Consider the following 23851-nt stretch of genomic DNA (forward strand, 5'->3'; position numbering starts at 1 on the left):
CCAATCATACATCATTGTCCTTTGGTCTCTGGTGGACAGTTGCCTCATTGCCAATCATACATCATTGTCCTTTGGTCTCTGGTGGACAGTTGTCTCATTGCCAATCATACATCATTGTCCTTTGGTCTCTGGTGGACAGTTGTCCTATTGCCAATCATACATCATTGTCCTTTGGTCTCTAGTGAATAGTTGTCTTATTGCTAATCATACATCATTGTCCTTTGGTCTCTGGTGGACAGTTGTCTTATTGCCAATCATACATCATTGTCCTTTGGTCTCTGGTGGATAGTTGTCTTATTGCCAATCAAACATCATCATCCTTTGGTCTCTGGTGGACAGTTGTCTTATTGCCTATCATACATCTTTGTCCTTTGGTCTCTGGTGGATAGTTGTCTCATTGCCAATCATATATCATTGTCCTTTGGTCTCTGGTGGACAGTTGTCTTATTGCCAATCATACATCATTGTCCTTTTGTCTCTGGTGGATAGTTGTCTTATTGCCAATCAAACATCATCATCATTTGGTCTCTGGTGGACAGTTGTCTTATTGCCTATCATACATCATTGTCCTTTGGTCTCTGGTGGATAGTTGTCTCATTGCCAATCATACATCATTGTCCTTTGGTCTCTGGTGGACAGTTGTCTCATTGCCAATCATACATCATTGTCCTTTGGTCTCTGGTGAATAGTTGTCTTATTGTCAATCATACATCATCATCCTTTGGTCTCTGGTGGATAGTTGTCTTATTGCCAATCATACCTCATCATCCTTTGGTCTCTGGTGGACAGTTGTCTCATTGCCAATCATACATCATTGTCCTTTGGTTTCTGGTGGACAGTTGCCTTATTGCCAATCATACCTCATCATCATTTGGTCTCTAGTGACAGTTGCCTCATTGCCAATCATACCTCATTGTCCTTTGGTCTCTGGTGGACAGTTGTCTCATTGCCAATCATACATCATTGTCCTTTGGTCTCTGGTGGACAGTTGTCTCATTGCCAATCATACATCATTGTCCTTTGGTCTCTAGTGAATAGTTGTCTTATTGCTAATCATACATCATTGTCCTTTGGTCTCTGGTGGACAGTTGTCTCATTGCCAATCATACATCATTGTCCTTTGGTCTCTGGTGGACAGTTGTCTTATTGCCAATCATACATCATTGTCCTTTGGTCCATGGTTGATAGTTGTCTTATTGCCAATCAAACATCATCATCCTTTGGTCTCTGGTGGACAGTTGTCTTATTGCCTATCATACATCATTGTCCTTTGGTCTCTGGTGGATAGTTGTCTCATTGCCAATCATATATCATTGTCCTTTGGTCTCTGGTGGACAGTTGTCTTATTGCCAATCATACATCATTGTCCTTTTGTCTCTGGTGGATAGTTGTCTTATTGCCAATCAAATTTCATCATCATTTGGTCTCTGGTGGACAGTTGTCTTATTGCCTATATACATCATTGTCCTTTGGTCTCTGGTGGATAGTTGTCTCATTGCCAATCATACATCATTGTCCTTTGGTCTCTGGTGGACAGTTGTCTCATTGCCAATCATACATCATTGTCCTTTGGTCTCTGGTGAATAGTTGTCTTATTGTCAATCATACATCATCATCCTTTGGTCTCTGGTGGATAGTTGTCTTATTGCCAATCATACCTCATCATCCTTTGGTCTCTGGTGGACAGTTGTCTCATTGCCAATCATACATCATTGTCCTTTGGTCTCTGGTGGACAGTTGCCTTATTGCCAATCATACCTCATCATCCTTTGGTCTCTAGTGACAGTTGCCTCATTGCCAATCATACCTCGTTGTCATTTGGTCCCTGGTGGACAGTTGTCTCATTGCCAATCCTACATCATCATCCTTTGGTCTCTGGTGGACAGTTGTCTTATTGCCAATCATACCTCATCTCGTTGTTTTCATATTATAACAAACATTAAAATTTATTTTTTGGTCCAAGTGAATAGTTGTCTTATTGCCAATCATACATCATTGTCCTTTGGTCTCTGGTGAATGGTTGTCTCATTGCCAATCATACATCATTGTCCTTTGGTCTCTGGTGGACAGTTGCCTCATTGCCAATCATAGCTCATCATCCTTTGGTCTCTGGTGGACAGTTGCCTCATTGCCAATCATACATCATTGTCCTTTGGTCTCTGGTGGACAGTTGCCTCATTGCCAATCATACCTCATTGTCCTTTGGTCCCTGGTGGACAGTTGTCTCATTGCCAATCATACCTCATCTCTTTGTTTTCATATTATAACAAATATTAAAATTTATTTTTTGGTCCAATGAAGTGAAAATTCAATCATCATGCCTTCATCATAATACATGTAGTTTCATCAGCTGTGTAAGTTTCATCAGCTGTGTACTATGGTGAATCATCTGAACTAAAAAAAAATACATTGATAATATTTACAATTGGCAGAAACCACCATCTTCGCTAGCCAAGGGTTATGATCCAGTCCCCTCCTCTCCGGGTTACCCTTGGCTAGCAAAGATGGTAAACCACAACAGAGCAAAATCTTCATCAAAGGTCTTTTATTGAAGATAATTGCCCTGTCAATTTTTTTTACATCACTGATTGATCTGTAAATTTTATTTATTATCCATTGCCAAGTCCAAATATAAAAATTAAAGAAATATTAAAATTTATGTTTCATTGCAAAGTAACCTTTTTTACGTGGGATTTTAGATTTGTTTAATAAGTTTCGTTTGTAATATACTAACTATCCACAATATAAGGTAATTTGAGCATACCAGTACGGCAGTCTGTGTTGTCAATTGTTTTGTCAAAATTTTCCGTTTCTTTGCTTCTTCTTTTTTTCTTTAACAAAGCCATCTTACACTATTGTGCAGATAAGTTACAAATATTTTGTAGATATATTAAAGAAAAGTCTTAACATTTTTTGGACAAATTTGGTACTGATTGAAAATAGAGTTATCTTTCTTTATGTTATAACCACATCATGTATCACAGGATATTTTTTTATCCTTTTTCTTGTAACATACAAGGTTTGAATGACCTTAAAGAAAGAAAGGTGTTTGTTGTCATATCCTGATAGCAAGTGAAAAATATGGCTTCAACACCAATTACACATTACACCTTTTGGTGTTTTTATTTTTGTCAATAGGGCACTTCATTCAGTAAAAAATAATCATACTTTAAAATTTTAATGGTGACTTTGATATTCATTATCTAATTATCTCTCAACTTCCGTACATTGTTAGGATTCATAATATGTGCTTGTTAATTGGATATTTTTTTGTGAAATATGCCTTTTTTTTCAAATATCAGGTTCTACCTAAAGTTTGTGTTATAAATTGTTTCCTCTATAAACAGTCCTTGATCATTAAAGTGTTTATTTTGAAATTTTTTGAAGTTGTTGTGTAGACATTGAACCTTATTCTCTAAAAGAAGACAATTTTTATAAAGTCAGTTTCTTACTCAAATTTACTAACACCAGGTTTTTGTCTTTGTGACAATGCTGCTGGCAGCAATACAAAGTTGTTATTTTTCAGACAGTGTGTTCTGTTACAAAAAAAATGTTGTTCATTTATCTGTTTATGTCCATTTCAGACTAACAATTTTTTGTAGTCATGACAAATTAATATAAATTGTAGAGTTGATTATCCAAGCTCACAAAAACTGTTACAATCGATCATTTCATAATATTACGGAATATTGCACAGAGAGATTTGGTAAATGTACTTGTATAACTTTTTTTATTTAAAGAAAACATTGATTAGAATATTAAGTTCAACACAATTGTTAATTGGGGGTATATATGCCTGCATTTTTGGCTAAAATGTCGATAAAAATTGATTTTTCTCTCATATTCTTCTTACATGAAGAAGAAAATTAATTCATTGTATGCATATTTATGAAAAAAACATTTAAGAAAACATGGTAAACATTTTTTAAATATTTGTGTGTTTAAATAATATAAAAATGCTTTGACCGGAAATTGGAAGTAATCACATCTTTTTATTTTTTGAATTTTACAATTTGCACCTGTTAAACCTTGATTTTTAATCCATCTTTTTCAAGATGTGTCACACAAAACCAATGCTACATTTAAAAATCTATCAACTGCAATTAATTTTCATGTACAGGTTTATTTAATGTTCAATGCACATAGACCGCATTAACTGGGGTCACACACATACACACACACAAGTTTCAACATCAACATGATGCATTTTTCAAATGACTAGATTTTTTGAACAGATGTCTAATGAAATGTTTGCACAATTTTAACACCCATGAATATATTCTGCCTTTTAACTTTGCACAAAATACAATTTTTATGCACCTATATTTTATAACAATCTTATGCCAAGGAAAGCTTATTAAAATCTCTCTTTCAATTTTTGATAGTTCTCAGAGTATTGGAACAGGAATTTGGGACTTTTCTGGTTAATAAATAGGGAACACTAAATGTGCTAATGACACAGCTGAGTATTTGTAAATTGTATAAATTATAAGCAAATTTCATGCAAATTACATTTGTGGTAACAGTTTTCTTCATGTTTTAGCTTATTTAGTTTTGTGTATAAAATAATTGTTACAAATCCACTTTTCACCAAACTTCCTGTTATCATAATTTATAATGTTGAGCATTGACATTAAAAACACACTATCAGACAGAATCATAGTCTTTGAGAAAAACTATCATTTCTGAAAATAAAAGCTGTACTAAGACCATTTAATTTTTCAAGAATATCAAACATGTTGGATAAAATTGGAAGACAAAAAATATGGAATAGTATATAAAAATCGAAAAATTAATAAATAAAAAAATGCAGTATCATAATTTTGAAATCTTTTTTCTTAATTTAATGGGTTTAATATATTTCATTGATTCCCTTTTATTATGGTAATAGATGATAATTCTTACCACTGCCAATCAAGGTTGTCACTAAAATTTAAAAAAAAAAAGAACACAAGAAATTGGATATAATACTGAACAGATAAACTTGAGTAATACTGAATACATAAACTTGAGTAATACTGAATACATAAACTTGAGTAATACTGAACACATAAACTTGAGTAATACTAAATACATAAACTTGAGTAATACTGAACCCATGAACTCAGGCAAAACTGAACTGAACACATTGAACAGATGAACTTGGGGAAACATTGAACAGATGAATTTGGGAACTAATGAATACATGACTTTGGGGAAACACTGAACAGATGAACTTGGGGAAACAATGAATAGATGAACTTAAGAAACAATGAACAGATGAACTTAAGAAACAATGAACAGATGAACTTGGGAAACAATGCACAGATGAACTTGGAATACACTGAACTGATGATTTTAAGAAATACGAAAAAGGTGAACATAGGTAAAATTGAACAGATGAACTTTGGAAAAAAATAAACAGATGCACTTTGGGAAACAATGAACAAATGCATTTTGGGAAACAATGAACAGATGAACTTTGGAAGCATTGAACAGAGGAACTTTGGAAGCATCGAACAGATGAACTTGGGAGACAATGGAAAGATGAACTTGGAAAACAATGAACAGATGAACTTGGAAAACACTGAACTGATAATTTTAAGAAATACGAAAAAGGTGAACATAGGGAAAATTCAACAGATGAACTTGGGAAACAATAAACAGATGCACTTTGGGAAAAAATGAACAGATGAACTTGGAAAACAATGAACAGATGAACTTGGAAAACACTGAACTGATGATTTTAAGAAATACTAAAAAGGTGAACTTAGGGAAATAATAAATAGATGAACTTGGAAAACACTGAATAGAGGAATTTTGGAAACATGAACAGATGAACTTAGGGAAACACTGAACAGATGAACATGTGGAAACAATGAACAGATGAACTTGGGAAACATTGAACAGATGATTTTGAGAAATACTAAATAGGTTAACATTAAAATCTAAACAGGTCAATTAAGACAAAACTGATGAAATGAACTCAAACATACTGAACAGATGAACTTGTAAAATACTAAACAGATGACTTAGGAAAATATGAGAAGATGCATGCATTTTAGAAATACAGAACAAATAAACTTAGCAAACACCAAACAGATGCACTTTAGAAATACTGAACAGATTAACTTTGGAAACACCAAACAGATTAACTTTGGAAACACCAAACAGATGAATTGGGAAATACAGAACAGATTAACATAGGAAACACCAAACAGACGAACTTTAAAAATACAGAACAGATGAACTTTAGAAATACAGAACAAATTAACATAGGAAACACCAAACAGATGAACTTTAGAAATACAGAACAGATTAACATAGGAAACACCAAACAGATGAACTTTAGAAATACAGAACAGATGAACTTTAGAAATACAGAACAGATTTACATAGGAAACAATAAACAGATGAACTTTAGAAATACAGAACAGATGAACTTTAGAAATACAGAACAGATTTACATAGGAAACACCAAACAGATGAACTTTAGAAATACAGAACAGATGAACTTTAGAAATACAGAACAGATTTACATAGGAAACAATAAACAGATGAACTTTAGAAATACAGAACAGATGAACTTTAGAAGTACAAAACAGATTAACAAAGGAAACACCAAACATGAACTTGTGATTGATTGAATGGTGTTTACTATATGCTGCCTTAGCACAGAAAATCTATATTATGGTGAGATGAACTTAGGAATCACAAAGAAGAATCTTTTAATTTATGAAATTAGTGAAACACCACAAATTACAGACATTTACTTTGTAGTTCAAAGTTGAATGACGAAAGTAATCAGAATTATGATGTTGAATGGACAGGGAAAGAATGGGCACTCCTTTGTTATACTCTAAAGATAAATACATTTTCAGTCGAACTTCAGCTGTCTTTTTGTTGTTGATTATTCGTTAGAATAATAAATGTTTATATTTATCTTACTTGTAGCTATTGACGACCATGTTATGCCCTGTGTCAAACATTGTGGCATAAAGTTTGATATTTGTGTCTATCGGTCCTTTGTGTTCAGTTGTTCTAAAGATTTAAGAAGACTTATCAAAAAGCATCTTTTCCACAGAAAACATCAAGATGCATAATATCAAAATTTAGGTTCAAGAGATGGTGTGACCTCAGAGTAGTGGTTCAGTAACCGTTGTCCGTTTCATGATTTTTTTTTCACAGGTAGTTTTGCTATCACAGTTTTGATTCAGAGCTGAATACATCAAGCAATCAACAACAAATATAGAGGGGTGCTTATTTCCTAAATCCCGCTTTTTTTGTTGTTGTTATTTTCCCAACTTCCCACTTCCCCACCTTTTTATACCCCCTATATCCCATATCCCCACTTTTTTATCCCCTATATCCCACATCCCTAAAGCGTATCAACTCCTCAATATTGGCCAAATGATGGTCTGGCTGTGATTTCTTGAATTTATTAGGATTTTGTTACTCTCAGGTTTTAGTTATTTTGATGAGATGCAGAAGGGATGCATGTATATCAATGTAAATTCAATAAAAACACAAAATGAATTATTAAAGATACAAGTCCAAAGGACGATAAAATGTCTGACCTGAACATGGTGTGGGAACGTGACGTTATTTCATCAAAAGTTATTTTGGATTATGCATCATATGCAGAAAATAAAAATAAAAACATTATTCAGTGATATATAAAAGAGGCAAAACTTGTATTCTACTGATGGGAAAAACAGCATGTCTGCTCATGGTGTTCATTAGTAACAATATAGTTCATGTTTGAATATTACCATGTGGAGCAGGATCTTCTTACTCTTCCGGAGCACCTGAGATCACACCCAGTTTTTGGTGGGGTTCGTGTTGATCAGTCTTTGGTTTCTATGTTGTGTTTTGTGTACTGTTGTTTGTCTTTTTCTTTTTTTTAGGCCATGGCGTTATACTTTTTTTTTTTTTTTACTTATGAGTTTGAATGTCCCTTTGGTATCCTTCGCCTCTCTTTTAGTAATGATGAGTAATATACTGGTGTTCTTTAGGTTCATATAAGTAGAAATATTATACTCTGTTGTAGCCTCTTCAAAACAGTCTTATTACTCACGATGCTCTTGGCAAGTTAGTCAGATGACATGCGGTTTTTATGACTCTATGACTTTTCAGATTTATATTCAAGGCTTTGTCAAGTAAAGACATAAGGCTAATTGTGTTTTTTTTTCCCCCTAATTGACATTTGACCAAATAATCATTCCATGATAATAGATATAACATTACAAAGTTTATTTCATTGGTTGAAAGTAATGAAAGTCTCCTGAAATACTAACAGTTTGTCCAAGGAGGTTGTATTTAAAAGAATAAGACTACTGTGATTTAGAATATTCGTTTCAAATTTCAGCAACTGAAAATCATTGATTTTTTTCGGCTCGAAGATCAGTGATGTGACATCAGCTTGTTAAAAAATGAATAAAAAAATGTCATTAATCGGGGACTAAATACTTAAATACTATTAGTATAGAAAGTCCCTACATTAATGTATAATTATACATATCAGTGTATCTTTATCTCAAAACACCCCAAGATATATCCATGTATATACCATCCAAAGTGAAGGTCGATTGGATAGTGTAACTTTACTTTGATGGTTCGGTGTGAAGCAGTTGTGATACATATACTACAATGTAACAATCAATGGAGACGACATCAAGAATGTAGTTCACCGTGATCATGGTTAAAATAACTTGCATTCAGTGACAACAAATTGTTATTTACATGAAAATATGAAAGAACTGTTCAATATTGCGGTTCAGAGGATGATTGAATGGTAGTGTTTAGGTGCCTGTAGTTTATTGTGAAGTAGCTGGCAGATGTATATTATTCAAAGAATATTTCAGGGGAATCTGTATTTCTTTTTATGTCCCGTAGGAATGTGGTTTCATTTTTTGTATAAATATACTTCATATTCTGATAGCTTATCCTTTTTGTATCATGTGAAAATTAAGAAAAAAAAAGAGCATAGAAAATTAGTCATATATTTGCTAATGCTAATACTTATTTTTTAGAGGGTATACTTGCATTGGACGCAGTTAATACAATTATACGGATTGGATATTAAAATGTCTTATCTTTCAACATGAACAATTATCGCCTTTTGAATTTCCACGCAAGAAAATCGTTATGCCATAAAACTTTCTATTTAGTACATATTAAGTGCTACCGTTTCACGAGTGGGTGCTTAGAACATCGAAGGAGTACAATAAGAACTAATAACACGTCAGATTTTATGCTGCTTAATCCATATTTTGCAGGAGGGTGGAAAATATATTTATGAACATCTGCATTTGATTGGTTATAGTTATGTTATATTCTTTGGAAGATATTTTTCTGCAGATTTAAAAAAAAAATAATTTAAAACTTGTCTCAACGTCAGTATCAATTATTTTGGTTGAAATGTCGGTCAAAACTAAGAGATCGAGTTTTTAGTATTAGTTTCGGCGCGGGTGTCCTTGTCTGATACAACTGTCGTGGGGTGGACGAGATAAGTGTTATTTCATATGTCTTTGTATGCGACAATTGTGAGATGATAATATTAAATTTTGTTAAAGGTGTCTTTGTCTGAGAAAAAAATCGTAGGTTGACGAGATAGGTGTTAGCTTTAGGTGTCTTTTGTCTAAGACAATTATCGTGGGACGGCGAGATAGGTGTTAGGTTTATGTGTCTTTGTCTGAGACCATTGTCGTGTTGTCTGATACAAATGTCTTGGGGGGGGGGACGAGATAGGTGTAAGGTTTAGGTGTCTTTCTCTGAGACAATTATCGTGGGACGAGACAAGTATTAGTTTCAGGAATCTTTGTCTGATTTAATTGTCTTGGGGGGGGGACGAGATAGGTGTAAGCTTTATGTGTCTTTGTGCGAGACAATTGTCGTGGGATGGCGAGATATGTGTAAACTTTAGGTGTCTTTGTCTGAGACAATTGTCGTGGGATGGCTAGATAGGTTGAGCTTTAGGTGTCTTTGACTGAGACAATTGTCGTGGGATGGCGAGAACTGTGTAAGCTTTAGTTGTCTTTGTGCGATACAATTGTCGTGGGATGGCGAGATATGTGTAAACCTTAGGTGTCTTTGTCTGAGACAATTGTCGTTGGATGGCGAGATAGGTGTAAGATTTATGTTTCTTTGTCTGTGACAATTGTCGTGTGATGGCTAGATAGGTGTGAGTATTATGTGTCTTTGTATGAGACAATTGTCGTGGGATGGCGAGATAGGTGTAAGCTTTAGGTGTCTTTGACTCAGACAATTGTCACGGGATGGCGAGATAAGTGTTAGCTTTATATGTCTTTGTATAAGACAATTGTCGTGGGATGGCGAGATAGGTGTAAGCTCTAGATGTCTTTGACTTGGATCATTATCGTGGGATGGCGAGATAGATGTTAGCTTTATGTGTCTTTGTCTGAGACGACTGTTGTTTGATGGCGAGATAGGTGGTATCTTTAGATGCTTTTGTCTAAGACAATTGTAGTGAGTGGCGAGCTAGGTGTTAGCTTCAGGTGTCTTTGTCCGAGACAATTGTTATGGGATGACGAGACAGGTGTTAGATTTAGGTGTCTTTGTCTGAGACAATTAAATCTTCGTTACTGCCCATTTTTGTGATTTTACTTTTTTCTACACGCCAATGGCGTACAAGGGCAGTAAGTAAGTCTGAGACAATTGTCTTGGTATGGTGAGATATGTGTTGGTTTTATATGTCTTTGTGTGCGACAATTGTCATGGGATGGTGGGAAATGTGTTAGCTATAGGTGTTTACGTCTGCGACAACTGTCTTGGGATGACGAGATAGTTGTTTATATCTTATGTCTATGGTGGGATGACGATATTGTTGTTAGCTTTATGCATGTATCTTTGTCTGAGACAATGTTGTTGGATGATGAGATAAGTGTTAGCTTGAGGAATCTTTGTCTATGACAATTGTCATGGAACGGCGAGCTAGGTGTTAGTGTTATGTCTTTATATGAGACAAATTTCATGGGAGGACGAGATATCTGTTAGCTTTTTCTCTTTCCTTTTTATCTATATTAACGCGAAGAAGGGTAAATAATAATGGAATCTCTTAGGTCTATCCTAGAGACTTAACTGTCAATCTTTCTCTTTTTATCATCAGTCCCTTTAAAATTATTTTTTACTGTACGTACTGTAAAACCTTTTGATGCTGCAAAGCGCCAGCGACAAATTAATTTATTATTTCAAACTTAGTACATGGAAGTTAGTGGAATGACGTATTTCTGTAAAATATTAGATAACAACATAACATTCTTCGTGTGTACTTACTATTTATTGAAATAAAACGGTTTGAATATAATTACGAACTTTTGTCGTCGATCCTGTTCAGTTGATAAAGTTTTAATCTGATTAAAATTCAGATCTATCTTGACTCACTTACTCGTTGGTACTTTTTATAAGCATAGCGAAATCACAGATCTTATTTTAATTAGGTAGAGAAGTTTTATGTTATTCCGAGGAAGTCCGTGAATTCCATAGCTCTGTTTGTGTTGCATGTTTATGTAACATTTGTGAAGTATCTCAGACAATATCGTATAGATTTTAGTATTGATTGTTTGTTAATACAAGGCTTTATTTTTATCTTTCGAACAGACACTAAAAATGACAAAACAGTCCGACTAAACCTCAGTGTTGACATCTGTGTCACAAGTTGAAAATCGATTATAACATTTGAAAAATTTTATGGTTGAAATTTGAAATCGACATGGCTGTTAACTGCAGACTTGTTAAGGCTATTGCAATGTCATGCTAAATCGTGATTTATAAAACCTTTTATGGTCATCCACTCAATCCAAAGCAAAGAAACCTGGCAATGAAACAATAATGGAATAGGGCTTTAAAGTGACACTTAAACATTAAAGGTTTTAATGTTTAGACGGCGACACTTTGGGTTTCTGATTTGATGACTTATTTACCACACTTGCGGTGTGTTCAAGAATAGGGTAATAAAAATTATCGCGCAATACATGTAGGCCTTGAGTATTACAAATAATTCTATTTTCACTTTACATGCCTACTTGAAACAAATGCAACCATCGTAAATCTGCAATAAAATTTAACAAACAAACTTTGAAGTGTTTGAAGAAAAAATGGCAGCCATTAAACAGTCTTATTAAAACTCTTGTCTTCTCTTCCAGTATGTACCTTTATCTTCTTCAGTCTTGTGTCTTTTCAACCGGATTTATGTCTTCTGCAAACAAATACAATTTTTGATGGTTTTTTTTTCAGCTTAAGATAAGACTTATGTCATCTCTTTTTGACTTCCAACAGACTAGTTCATTCTCCTTTAGACTACATGCACGTTATCCTGTCGGCTAGTATCTTATTCTTTAGACATTCAATTTATCCTTTAGGCTTGTACCTTCTTCTTTAGACATACACTTTTTCTTTTAGGCTTGTAAATTCTGCGATAGGCATGCGGCTTGCACCTCCTAATTTAGACGTGCGTCTTGAACCTTAATTCTTAGACATGCGGCTTGAACCTTCTCCTTTAAGCATGCGGCTTTTTTTTGTACCTTCTCCTTAAGATTGGCGGCTTGAACTTTCTCCTCTAGGCATGTATCTTCTCCTAAAGACAGGCGACTTGAACCTTCTCCTTAAGGCTTGTCCTACTCCTTTAGACTTGCATTTTATGTTTAAGACGTGTGTCTTTTTCTTTAGATTGGTGCGGACTTTCAGACTTATTTCGTCTATTTCAAAACTTTGTCCTACATTTTCTGTTAAACATTTTTGTTTTCTAAAATATAGTACTGAGTATTAGACAAACAGATGTATAAATGCCAGTCTGACATACATAAAAAAGTTAAAGCACAAAGGTGTGTACGTTATAGGCATAGAATAAACAATAACGCATCGACCATTTATCTTTTTGCATCGGGATGGGGCATGGTTTTTTTTTTCATTTCTTGAAAAAAATTAATTGTTTCAGAAATGAAATAAAAAAATCAGATTAATTCTTTTTTTTAAATTTTATATAAAACACATTTTTTTCTTTCTTTAAAAATGAAATGTTTGCTCTAGCAAGTAGTTGTTAATGTGCAAAATAAGAATATGAATAATTATCTTTTATTAAAAAAAAAATGTTTCTGGCACTTTGTTCATGATATCAAAATATTGGTTGTCTAGGTGGTATAAATTACTACATTTGTTTATATTATACTTTTTATTTGCAAGTTTTGGATTTAACATTTAGTGCAAGTGATATAACATGACGTTAAAAAGCTTCCATTCTGCAAATAGTGTTTAGCTCCTAAATCCACAAATGTTTAACATTGGTTAAGACTTCGTGCCATTCCCACAAAATATTATATTAGCATATAACCTAGACTATGCAATATTATATAAATTAATCCTGAATTTACACTTTTCAGGTGTGATATGATTTGCATTTCGATAAATCTAATACCTTTCTGTCCTGTTTTTTTCTTCAAGTTAAGGCGATTATAGTGAATTTAAACTTTCATTCTCGTTAGAACTGACATGTCTTCTTCTCGTTCATTTCCAGGATCTTTGGTCTAGCGCCCTTTCCTATGGATGTACTTTCGCTCTGTTGGTCTGCAGAACTTCATTCTTCAAAATTCAAATTGTGTCCAATAACCTGCCAATCAACGTTTAGTGCACTAAATATGTTAATTGTCCCATGAGAGAAAAATGGCGACTTTTACTATAAAAATACCTGCATCAAGGAAACTATTTTGATCTGTTTTTATGATGTAATTTTGCAATTTTGCACCATCATTTTGAATATCCTTCTGAATAGGTCCAAAAATATACATGAACTTTTTGCTACTGAACGTAAAAAATGCAAACAACAAATAAATAATTATGAGAAGTCCCCTGTCAGAATTGCATATCAATGATCCTGTATGTTTTCATGCAATGTAGCAACAGCAACGAGTTGATAGATGTAAATTAAATTATAATTTATATTATCATTTTCAAAACAAATGCATAAATATATGTTTCAGAAGTTAATATTCATATTGCTTTCTACTTATTATTTTATTGTCTTTTAGTTATATCTTTGTGGTGCGAGACTGTACTTTAGCTCAGTGTGCGAAGTGTACATCAAGATTGACCTTTGAATAACTTTTGACACGATTTGTTCATTTTGATTTATTCTCCCATCACTAGCTTAAGGCAAAAAGAACAAAATATACAGAAGCTATGTTGCTTCAGATGATTTCATATATCCTAAGTAAAAATTACAAAGGCGTGGATGCATTTCACCATTAACTGTTTGTTGATCAAAGTATGAAAATTAGATGCTTTCCAGTGATAGTTATGTGTTACATGTAGGGAACGACCATGTGATATTCTGGGGGAGGGGAGGGGGAAGGAGGACTCTTCCGGAATAATCCTTTATACTCATCTGTTGCTACGCATGCTTATATTTTTCCGCGGATTAGCCGCACGGAAGTATATGTTAATTTTTGTGCACATATGTTTCCTGCATTTTTTTGGCAGAATATTAATGTTCATCCTATCTTCTGCAAAGTTATTTATTTTCAGTTCTTACTCGGCCAAGTTATTCATATTTAAATCATATGGTTTTTCCCTAACAGGAACGTCGATGTTTTTTTTTTAAATACCATACACTATTAAAATTCTTGGTAACATTTGAACAATTCGACTTTCCATTCCTTGTTAGTATATTGGTATTCCGTCTTTCTGTCAAAAACAATTTTAAAATATAAATAAAAGAAACTGAACACAAACATGAAACTTACCCCCCCCCCCCCCTTTTTTTCCTTGAAAAAAAAAAACGAAAACAAACGAAAACAAACAAAAAACAACTACTACCAAACAAACAAAAAGCATCCCAATCTAATTCAAATATATATCTCTAATTTTGCTATTTTCACTTCGACGACTAACCGAGTCCGAGTGAATTATTTTTGATCTTTTACTACTATTTTCTTTGTGTTCTGCGTAGAAAATATTTCTTACTAAAAAATTCCGATGAGCCACAAGATAACCTTGCAAGAAACAAACACTCTAATCATCCTACTCCTACAAAAATTCCCCAGAACCTAACCAACAAATCCTAAATAAAACAAATAAAAAGGGGGGAAATTACCACATAAAGAATAAGGCTTAAAGCAAGTAACTCCTTCTCCCACCCCCTAAAATAGAAAAGAAAATGAAAGAAAACTTACTACTTTGGTTTTAGAAATTCCTCGAAAATAGTGAAGATAGTAAATAAAGGATATCAATGTGCACCAGATTATTTGAGTCGTAAATGGACAGACAATACTTTGACAAAAGAAAAAAAGATGCGAAAAGACAAAACATGTGGAAACAAAATATTGAGAGCAAGAGCTTTGTCAAAAGTACAGAAAATAATGATAATATAATATTAATTTTAGAATATGTTAAAATATTAATTTTATAATAAGCAAGTATACGTATACGTCCTTGGAATAAGTTATCATAAAATATATTTTACCCAAATTTATTGCAAACCTGTAATGTTATGATTTTGGTTATTACTAAACCGGGCATACTGATGGAAATGACAAACAAACAATGACAAAAAATATTGATACAAAAAAATAAAAAAATATTCACCTGTTAAATCTAAATAAGTAATTTACAATGAATGCTCCGAAATGAATTTGTATATACATATATTCATTGTATTTATTCTAGCGTAATATATAGAAAATTCACAACAATAAAATAACGATATATACAAAATATAATTATGGAGAACAAAATAATTTTCTAAATGAATGACTTTCTCATTTGAAAACAAATAATTCAGATTTTACAAAAATGCATAAATGAATAAAATCTTTTTATGTTTTATACATTTATGATAAAAAGCAACTGTCTCGAATTGTTACACCTATCTAAGTACTACCTTGTAATTTCGGTTTTAACTAATACATTTTTGAGGTTTCATTGCGAATCTCTTTTCACGTTTGTAAGAGGTGAAAGCTTTTAAAAGATCTTTAAATTGAAACTTGAATAAATATTGACAAACTGCTCTTGGGTCACAGTTCATCGAATATAATGAAATTTGAGCATGCGCGCGGAAAATACAACTACCGGACGAGTTTCATTTTAACTGGAGAAAGCGATGGACCAGCTTGTAAAAGAATGGACTATATTATTTGTTTGACAAGTCTCTGGGCTTTGGTTCTATACCTCAACACGCTCACAGCTGATTTTGCGTACGACGACAGGTAAGCGAGATGTGTATTTCACACCTGAAATTGACAGTCCGATAAGATCAAACGAAAGCCGGTTTGTTGACATTGTGTGACACATGTACTGTTATAAGTCCTTTTTTTCGACTAAAATTTCACCTTATAGGTTACCTATGTATGTTATAGTTTTTTAAGATCATAGATTAGATGACAAATATTTTTTACAGGTATACATAAGATTCGAATGACAGTGTCAATTACAATTAACAGTGTGTTATTATGTAATTATCAGTTTAAACAGGTGCCCCTTTGGACTCTGCATTGGACACCTACAATGAAGTGTTTATTTTCACTTTTAGTTATTATAAAAGGGATGTTTATATATACTATATGTGTTCACAATTATTTTTTAACTTGAATAGAAATAGTGTGGAAAAAATAGACTAAAGATAGATTGCTTAAACATTCAAAATTCAGTTTGGATAATTTGATGGAATTTAAATGTAATATATTTTAATATATTTTCCAATTTCATAGTGGAGGGTTTTTGTTGAAAAGATGCAAATTATCACTGAAAGTGCAACATTGCCTAAACATGAACATTAAATCAGCTGGTTAAAGTTTCCTTCATCTTTTGGTGTCATTTTAAAGCTTTCCAATCTCTATTTAGTTGAATTAAGGAAAATTCTTGTGCACAAGTAAATGTTCTAATTTGAAATGCCAGATTGCAGACTGTATAACAAAATTCAGAATTTTGAGAAAAGAATTGGAAAAAAATTGTAAATGATTAAATATTGCTATATAGCAAAAACTGTGGATGCAATTTTTATTCCTAATATTTTGTTGCAGAAAAAGGTATGAAACCTTTTATGTCAAAAAATGAAAACTCTAATTATGGACCAAGATATATTTCAGATTTTTAGATTTAAATTTCACTCCATTGTTAAAGGCAAAGAAATCAGGACATTTGTATTTATAGTAAGATTACAAAGGACATTGGGAATTTTTAATAAAAACATCAATTAAATCATTGAATTTATTGAACACAAGACGATTTTGATCTATTACTAAAATTCACTGTGACCCTGATGTTTGGGTTTTTAACAATACCTGATACTCTCCCTAAAGTATAAATGAAAACATGTTAAATAAAATAAAGTTGTCCAGACAAATGATCCATTCAAATCAAGATTTAACTGAAGTATTTTTGATAAAGATACTCATGTTGATAGTTTACATGTAAAATGTCTTTACATGTTCAAGTTTGAAATTGTTTTTACAAATGTTGCATAAATCCTTAGGTTTTCAAGTTCATTTTAAGGAACAGCTGACAAAGTATACCATGGCTTTTTATCCAATCATGTGGTATATGACATTATTCAGACCAGACAGATTTTTTCTCAACAGAAAAAATTTTGAGATCACTTTTTGAGTTTCTTTATTGTGAAAAATCAAATATATTATTTAAAAAAAACCCAACACTTTGCTTGCATTATATGCAAGCATTTGACCAAACTGTGCACCTGGCCTGTGTTTCACTAAGAATCTTAAGACTAAAATAGATCGTAAGTATACTAAATTGTTCATAACTTACGATTGGTTTTAGACGTAAGAATTTTTGTGAAACGCAGGCCAGAATAGATAAACTCAGTTTTTGTCAATCATAAATCCACATAAACAAGATTCATTATAAACTATCTGTGATCATTGAGATTTATTATAAAATATCTGTGATCATTGAGAACTATAAGTGAATTAGTGAAAACTTGTATTACATATTAGGCCAGCCAAAAATATATCTATGCATGTGTTCTGATTCAGAAAAATAGGAGGTGGCCAGGTATGAAGCATATTTTTGTTTTGTTTGCTCAATTTGTTTTACCTTGAGTCTATACAGAGACTATTTAGGGACATGGTTATTGAGGGAAACCCTAAACCTAAGTATACTGTATTATGGCCTAATAAAATAGAAGAAGAGTTTCAAAACTGAGAAAAAAATGAACCAGCATTTCAGAATTTAAAAATAAAATAAAAATAATCTTTCTTGAAAGTTTGGAAGACCGGAGTTCCATAAGACACCCTTACTCTACGAAAAAACAAAGACACATTACAGCCTATTCCATGGGCCCCCGGCTGGGTGCCAAATGGATCTCTTTCCGTTTGGAATTAAAGTGGATTCTTATAAGAGCTGACTCCACTGTTGTGGTAATTTAAAATGGCAGTAGAATATAATATTAGCATAACAATTCTTGAGTAAAAGCTCACACATATTATTATAACGTTACAGATGTTACAGAAAAATCCTCCACAAATTTAGAAACATGTTAATTTTTACAGCGGATGACCTTGAGGCATTCCGGTGTTATGTTGCCGCAGACATTTCTACCCACGTGACTTGCGTTTTTGACTGATAACTGTTCGAACGTATTTCGTATAAATACGCGAATATTATCGATTGCAAAATAACATTCTCTATCGCTTGTTATAAATTCATTTCTTCAATGAATACTCATGAAAATATTTTTTAAGAACATATAAAATAAATAATATGAAAATGTTTTGTCGTTAGAAATATATATATATAAGTGAAAAAATCATTAATATCTATGCACACGTACCGAAAAAGTGTTTGTGGATGAATATCTCTTATCGATTGTTATATATTAATTTCATTCATACATATTCATTAGTGGGAGAAGTATGAATGCCTACTCAAATCAAACCCATTCATATAGCTTGTCTAAGACTTTTCATGATTGATAAAAACAATATGATAACCCATATCTTATTTGTAAAATGTTGTGTTGGGTTGCTGTTTCATTGATTTAAATTTAAACCTTAAACATCTCCTTTTCTTCATATACATGACGTTAAAGAAAAAATCAAGTCACTTATATAAAAATTTCCTATCAACAAATTTGGGTTATGAGACGCCATAATTTCATTACTTTTGTATCAGTTGTTTGTGTTTACTTCCATTTTATCTCTGATCTATACTTTTTGAAGTGTAGAAAGTTTATTTTGCAGAAACAAGTTCTTACTATAGAACAATATGCCAGAAAGTAAAATAAACAAACTTTTGTAGATATTTTTGTTAATGGATTTCTTTATACCAGAGATATACTGATGATAACCCTATGATACCGTCAGAATCGAGATGAATTTGAAATACCAGAGTTCTTGAAATCTTTTTTAACCTGATGGTCCATGAAGAAAACCTGCTGGTCCTCACAATTATTTCTATTGCAAAATATCAAAATTGAATAGTTCCTAGTAAAATTTTGGTGGTCAAAACATTTTGACCAGAGGGGGCATTGAGTGTTACCCTTGTCTGTCTGTATGTCCGTCTGTCCGTACATACGTCCTGAAATTGGTTTCTATTCTCTAACTTAAGTTTGCCTCAACCAAATGTTATGAAACTTATACACAATGCTTTAATTACCACAAAACACAGATCTAGTTGAATTTGGGTGGTGTCACTTTTACTGTTATGCCCTAAATAACCTTATATGCAAGCAGGGGGATCATCTGTGTCCCATAGACACATTCTTCATTTATCTTTATATGCCTCAAAATACTACCCTGAAGTTTTAAATTGGCACTTTTAATAGTGAATCTTGACAAAGTTACTGGTGGTCCCTCATGGTAAAAAAATGAAAAATTAACAAAAATCCTTAACCTATCGTATTTTCTGAAGGAGCAGACCCTGAACCCAAACATCTATTTTGTTTTGCCATATTACATGGTGGAGGTGTTGAAATATGAATTGCTCAAGTATAACTTGGGTGAAACTTATGTAAAGGCCGCTTAAGGTTAAAAAAAATTCACTTGAGTAATTTTGATTTTAATATCTAGCTAAATTTCTTATAGCTGTAGATAAAAGAGTAAAAACTTGACATTCAAAAAGTGCCATGGTCAAAAGATATAAGACAAAAAGACAACAATCCTCAAAACTTAAAAATTGAACAAAACTTCTCATCTAATATATAAACCCCACCAGCATTAGGGGTTGATCTCGTGTTCTTTTGAAGAAGTAACACTTCCTGGTCTATTTGTGACAACTCATGTTAAATTTACTAGTCCGTCATAGGGATCATTATACCATAGTAAAGACCTGACTTTATGAGTCTCTCCATGTGTTGTCAATATCATTACCCCCACCCCTCCCTATAATTATGCAAAAATAGCAAATAGGTAAATGGGTGAATTTGTATTACCTAAGACAACACCAAATTAATAAATCATGAAAATTCTCCTGCTGTAAAATCAATTTGAACTGACCAGTTGCCCAGTACAGTTTTTTGAATCTGTATTATAATTTGTGTGTAAAGCGAAATTATACAATTATTATACTGGTTAAAGTTTGACTTCACTGTTTGATTGACTTTGATGAGCTTTACTTGAACTTCAGTTTTAGGTTTCATACAATATTTTTATATCATTTTCTGAACCTGCAGCAACCAAACCCCATGTTCATTCTATAAAAAAAACAACAAAAAAAAACGCACTCAAAAACAGAAAAAAATGACATGAAATGGAGTAGAACATTTCGAAGATTATTTGTTGTGGAAATTAGGGAAGTGATTGAGTAAATAGAATTTCACACGTAAATGGCTAAATAAAGGGAGACAGTGAGCAAACAACATGTCTGGTAGTAGTGTCATACTGTTTGTAAACCTATTAAGGGGACATAACCTCTTTTAAGTGTTCTAAAATTACCAGTTTACGTGTACTTCACATAGTATAGAACCTTTTCAAAAATGCTTATTTCAAAGAAGACATCCTCTTAAATTATAGCTTATTTATTTTGGAAAAGCCTGTTCAAACATTTCCATGAGTGTCAATATTTTTGGACATTTTTTGTCTAATTAAAATGGGTGTTGATGTAATACGAGCCTTTGTACATATGTGTGGTCATATTTGTATTTCACTTATTCTAAGTCCAGAAAGCAAACATTGATGTTAAAACACATTCAGGACTAAAATCTAAAAATCAATTGTAAATTATGTCAAGTATTGTCTGATGTTTAAAAATAAAGTCTACTGGATAATGTTCATGTTTGATATTCTAATTATTGTTGACCTTGGGATTTAAGCTGAAGGGTAATTGGTCTTGGTAAATTTATGAAAATTTTATTTAGATTACTGGAATTTTGATATCAATGTAATATAGTAAAAATTATATTATACAGTTGCCTTTTCAAATACCATTATTCTTATGTGAACTTACAGTGTCTTTTTATGTTCAGGTGCTTAGGTAGAAACAGTCAGAAGGTGAATAAAATGACTAAGATATTTCTGGCCTTAAGGAAGAAAATATGTGTTTAAATTTAGAAAAAAGAAACTTTTGTGATGTTTAAGCACCTGAGTGTGTTCAAAGTTTTAATAAATTTCTAAGTGCAGTATGTGTCGGTGTGGTTATGCCATTTATTTTTACAATTATTACATTGCACTGCAATCAAATAAAGTATTTAAACCAATAGATGGAAAGCCTTCGGAAGATTATCCAGGAAAAGGTTAAGTAGAAGTGTATGTAATTACTGTACATTTCCATCGTAGAATATGTTAAATGAATTTGCATTTGTTTTAGAATTTAAATTTAATTTGATATTCAAGTAAAATTTATTGAGATCGGCGAAGTTAAGTCAGATTCGTGCAGATTGAACAAAACAGAAGTATTTGGTTATCTTGAATTGGTGGCATTTGTCAACATTAGTAACTTGACTGAGCATGGGGGATTTACTTATGGTGATCTCCACTAAGAAATTATTGTGGTTTTTAAAATTTATCATAATTTATTTTGACAAGCCCACTAATTCTGATATAACTGAATTATTGATACTTGGAATTATAGAGATTTTAAATATTAGTTTTTATAATCTTCTCTTTTATAGACATTTTTTTTTTAAGTAAGCAATGAATTTTAAGTCAGATAGTAAAATTTGCAACGTCAGGGAGGTTGACACAATGTATAGGGCTATATTCATGTAGAAATGGCCTTATTATTTCCAGCTTTTTTTGCAGTAATGTAGAAATGTTATAGTTAAGCCCTGTTTTTGCCCCTGCTGTGGCAGAGGGGGCATTAAGGTTTACCCTTGTCCATTCATATATCCCGAAATTTGTTTCCGTTCTCTTACTTAGTTTGCCTCAACCAAATGTTCTGAAACTTTTACACAATGCTTATAACCACAAAACTCAGATCAAGTTCAAATTTTGGTGACGTCACTTTTACCTTTCTGGAGTTATGCCCTTTATAACGTTATATACAAGCAGGGGCATCATCTGTGTCCCATGGATACATTCTCCATTTATTGTTTTTTAATTTATAACTTTTTGCATAAACTTTCCTGCTGGTAACTGCCTTCACAACCATATCAACTAGACAATAAAAGATAGCTTTCAGATGTGGATCCAAGATATGAAAAGGGCTGACGCAGCCAACAAGGCTATGTTAGGAGTTGGACTTGTAAAACATCTATGCATTGACCATATATGTAGCTCAATAAACGGCTGGATCCACCTCTGGCTCAACAGTTATATATTTACAAAATAAAATTTTATTACACCATAGTTATATGCTTTTTATCTTTTAAGAGAAAATGCATGACTTTCTGCTAAAATTTCTGCTTATCAACTTGTTGTTTTTCAACAGACTACCACAAAAAAGTACTCAAGGGTAACCACCAAAACCCCTGGGTGCATATAAAATTTGTATTAATACTGAGTTAATATGGTAGCCATATTGTCTGCTTTATTTACATATGACTTAATAAGTTTTAACATTGATCTGAACTCTGTTCCTGAATTTTTGCATATTCAATCGAGATTATAATGCAATCACAGCATGCCCATTAATTGCTTACTGCGACAGTATGATACATAGACATTAATATTCAAGCCCGGATAGCAGGATACAAATCCATAGAGACCACATTTTCATAATTTTATTCAAAATTTTGTCATCTTTTTTAATAATTATTAAAATTTCTTTTCTTTGCTAATTGAAATCAAGACACAAAGTCATATCTGATTTTAATGGATACAAAAACTATTTATTTTACGGTGAAAATTTTGTCGTTACTGGAAACTAAAGTTTTGTGTACCTTAATGTGATTTTTTCATCAGTTCATTCAGGCATTTATATATGAAAGTAAAGTTTATAAAATCGTCATATTCATCCAAGGTTGTTTTGATTTATATATTTCATGCATGACTTTATCGGACAATATATAAAAGAAATCTTAGTTCATTTTAAGATCCTACAGGGCGAAAGCAATAGATGGGTATACACATTCTAGTTGCAGTTCTATCATGCATACAATATCATTAACCTTCAGAATAGGTATTAATAATTTGTGTACTGTGTCAAGATTTGTGTAGATTTTTCATTTCTCAGTCAATACTTTTTTAATTCAGTATAGCCAAATTGTCATTTTATAAAATATTTGTTTATTGAAATTTAACTTCTCTTCTTGCAAAGGAGTTTGAAATTGTATATATTGAAAACTTCTCAGATAACAATTATCCTGATTTTGTAGCTTAATTCACAGAATTTGTATAGAATTTGATGAAATAATAAAAGTCACTACAATATTTTTTTATTTGAACACATGCATGTACATTTTGTACTAAAAAACAGTCAGTTACCTGTACAGTGAACACCCCTGTTGCAGTGCCTTTGAATGAAATAC

General features: G+C 32.4%; 1 protein-coding gene across 1 annotated transcript in view; it reads left to right on the forward strand.

Moving 5' to 3' along the window:
- The first annotated feature begins 16026 nt into the window (after positions 1–16026).
- The window catches only part of LOC127725772 (protein O-mannosyl-transferase TMTC2-like), a 42847-nt gene continuing 35022 nt past the window's right edge, over positions 16027–23851 (forward strand). Inside the window, exon 1 of the mRNA XM_052233043.1 lies at positions 16027–16196. Coding sequence (XP_052089003.1) covers positions 16111–16196 — 86 coding nt within the window. The 5' untranslated portion in view covers positions 16027–16110. The remainder of the gene's footprint in view (positions 16197–23851) is intronic.

The sequence above is a fragment of the Mytilus californianus genome, unplaced genomic scaffold (assembly GCF_021869535.1).
Source record: "Mytilus californianus isolate M0D057914Y unplaced genomic scaffold, xbMytCali1.0.p SCAF_15, whole genome shotgun sequence".
NCBI classification, from domain to species: domain Eukaryota; kingdom Metazoa; phylum Mollusca; class Bivalvia; order Mytilida; family Mytilidae; genus Mytilus; species Mytilus californianus.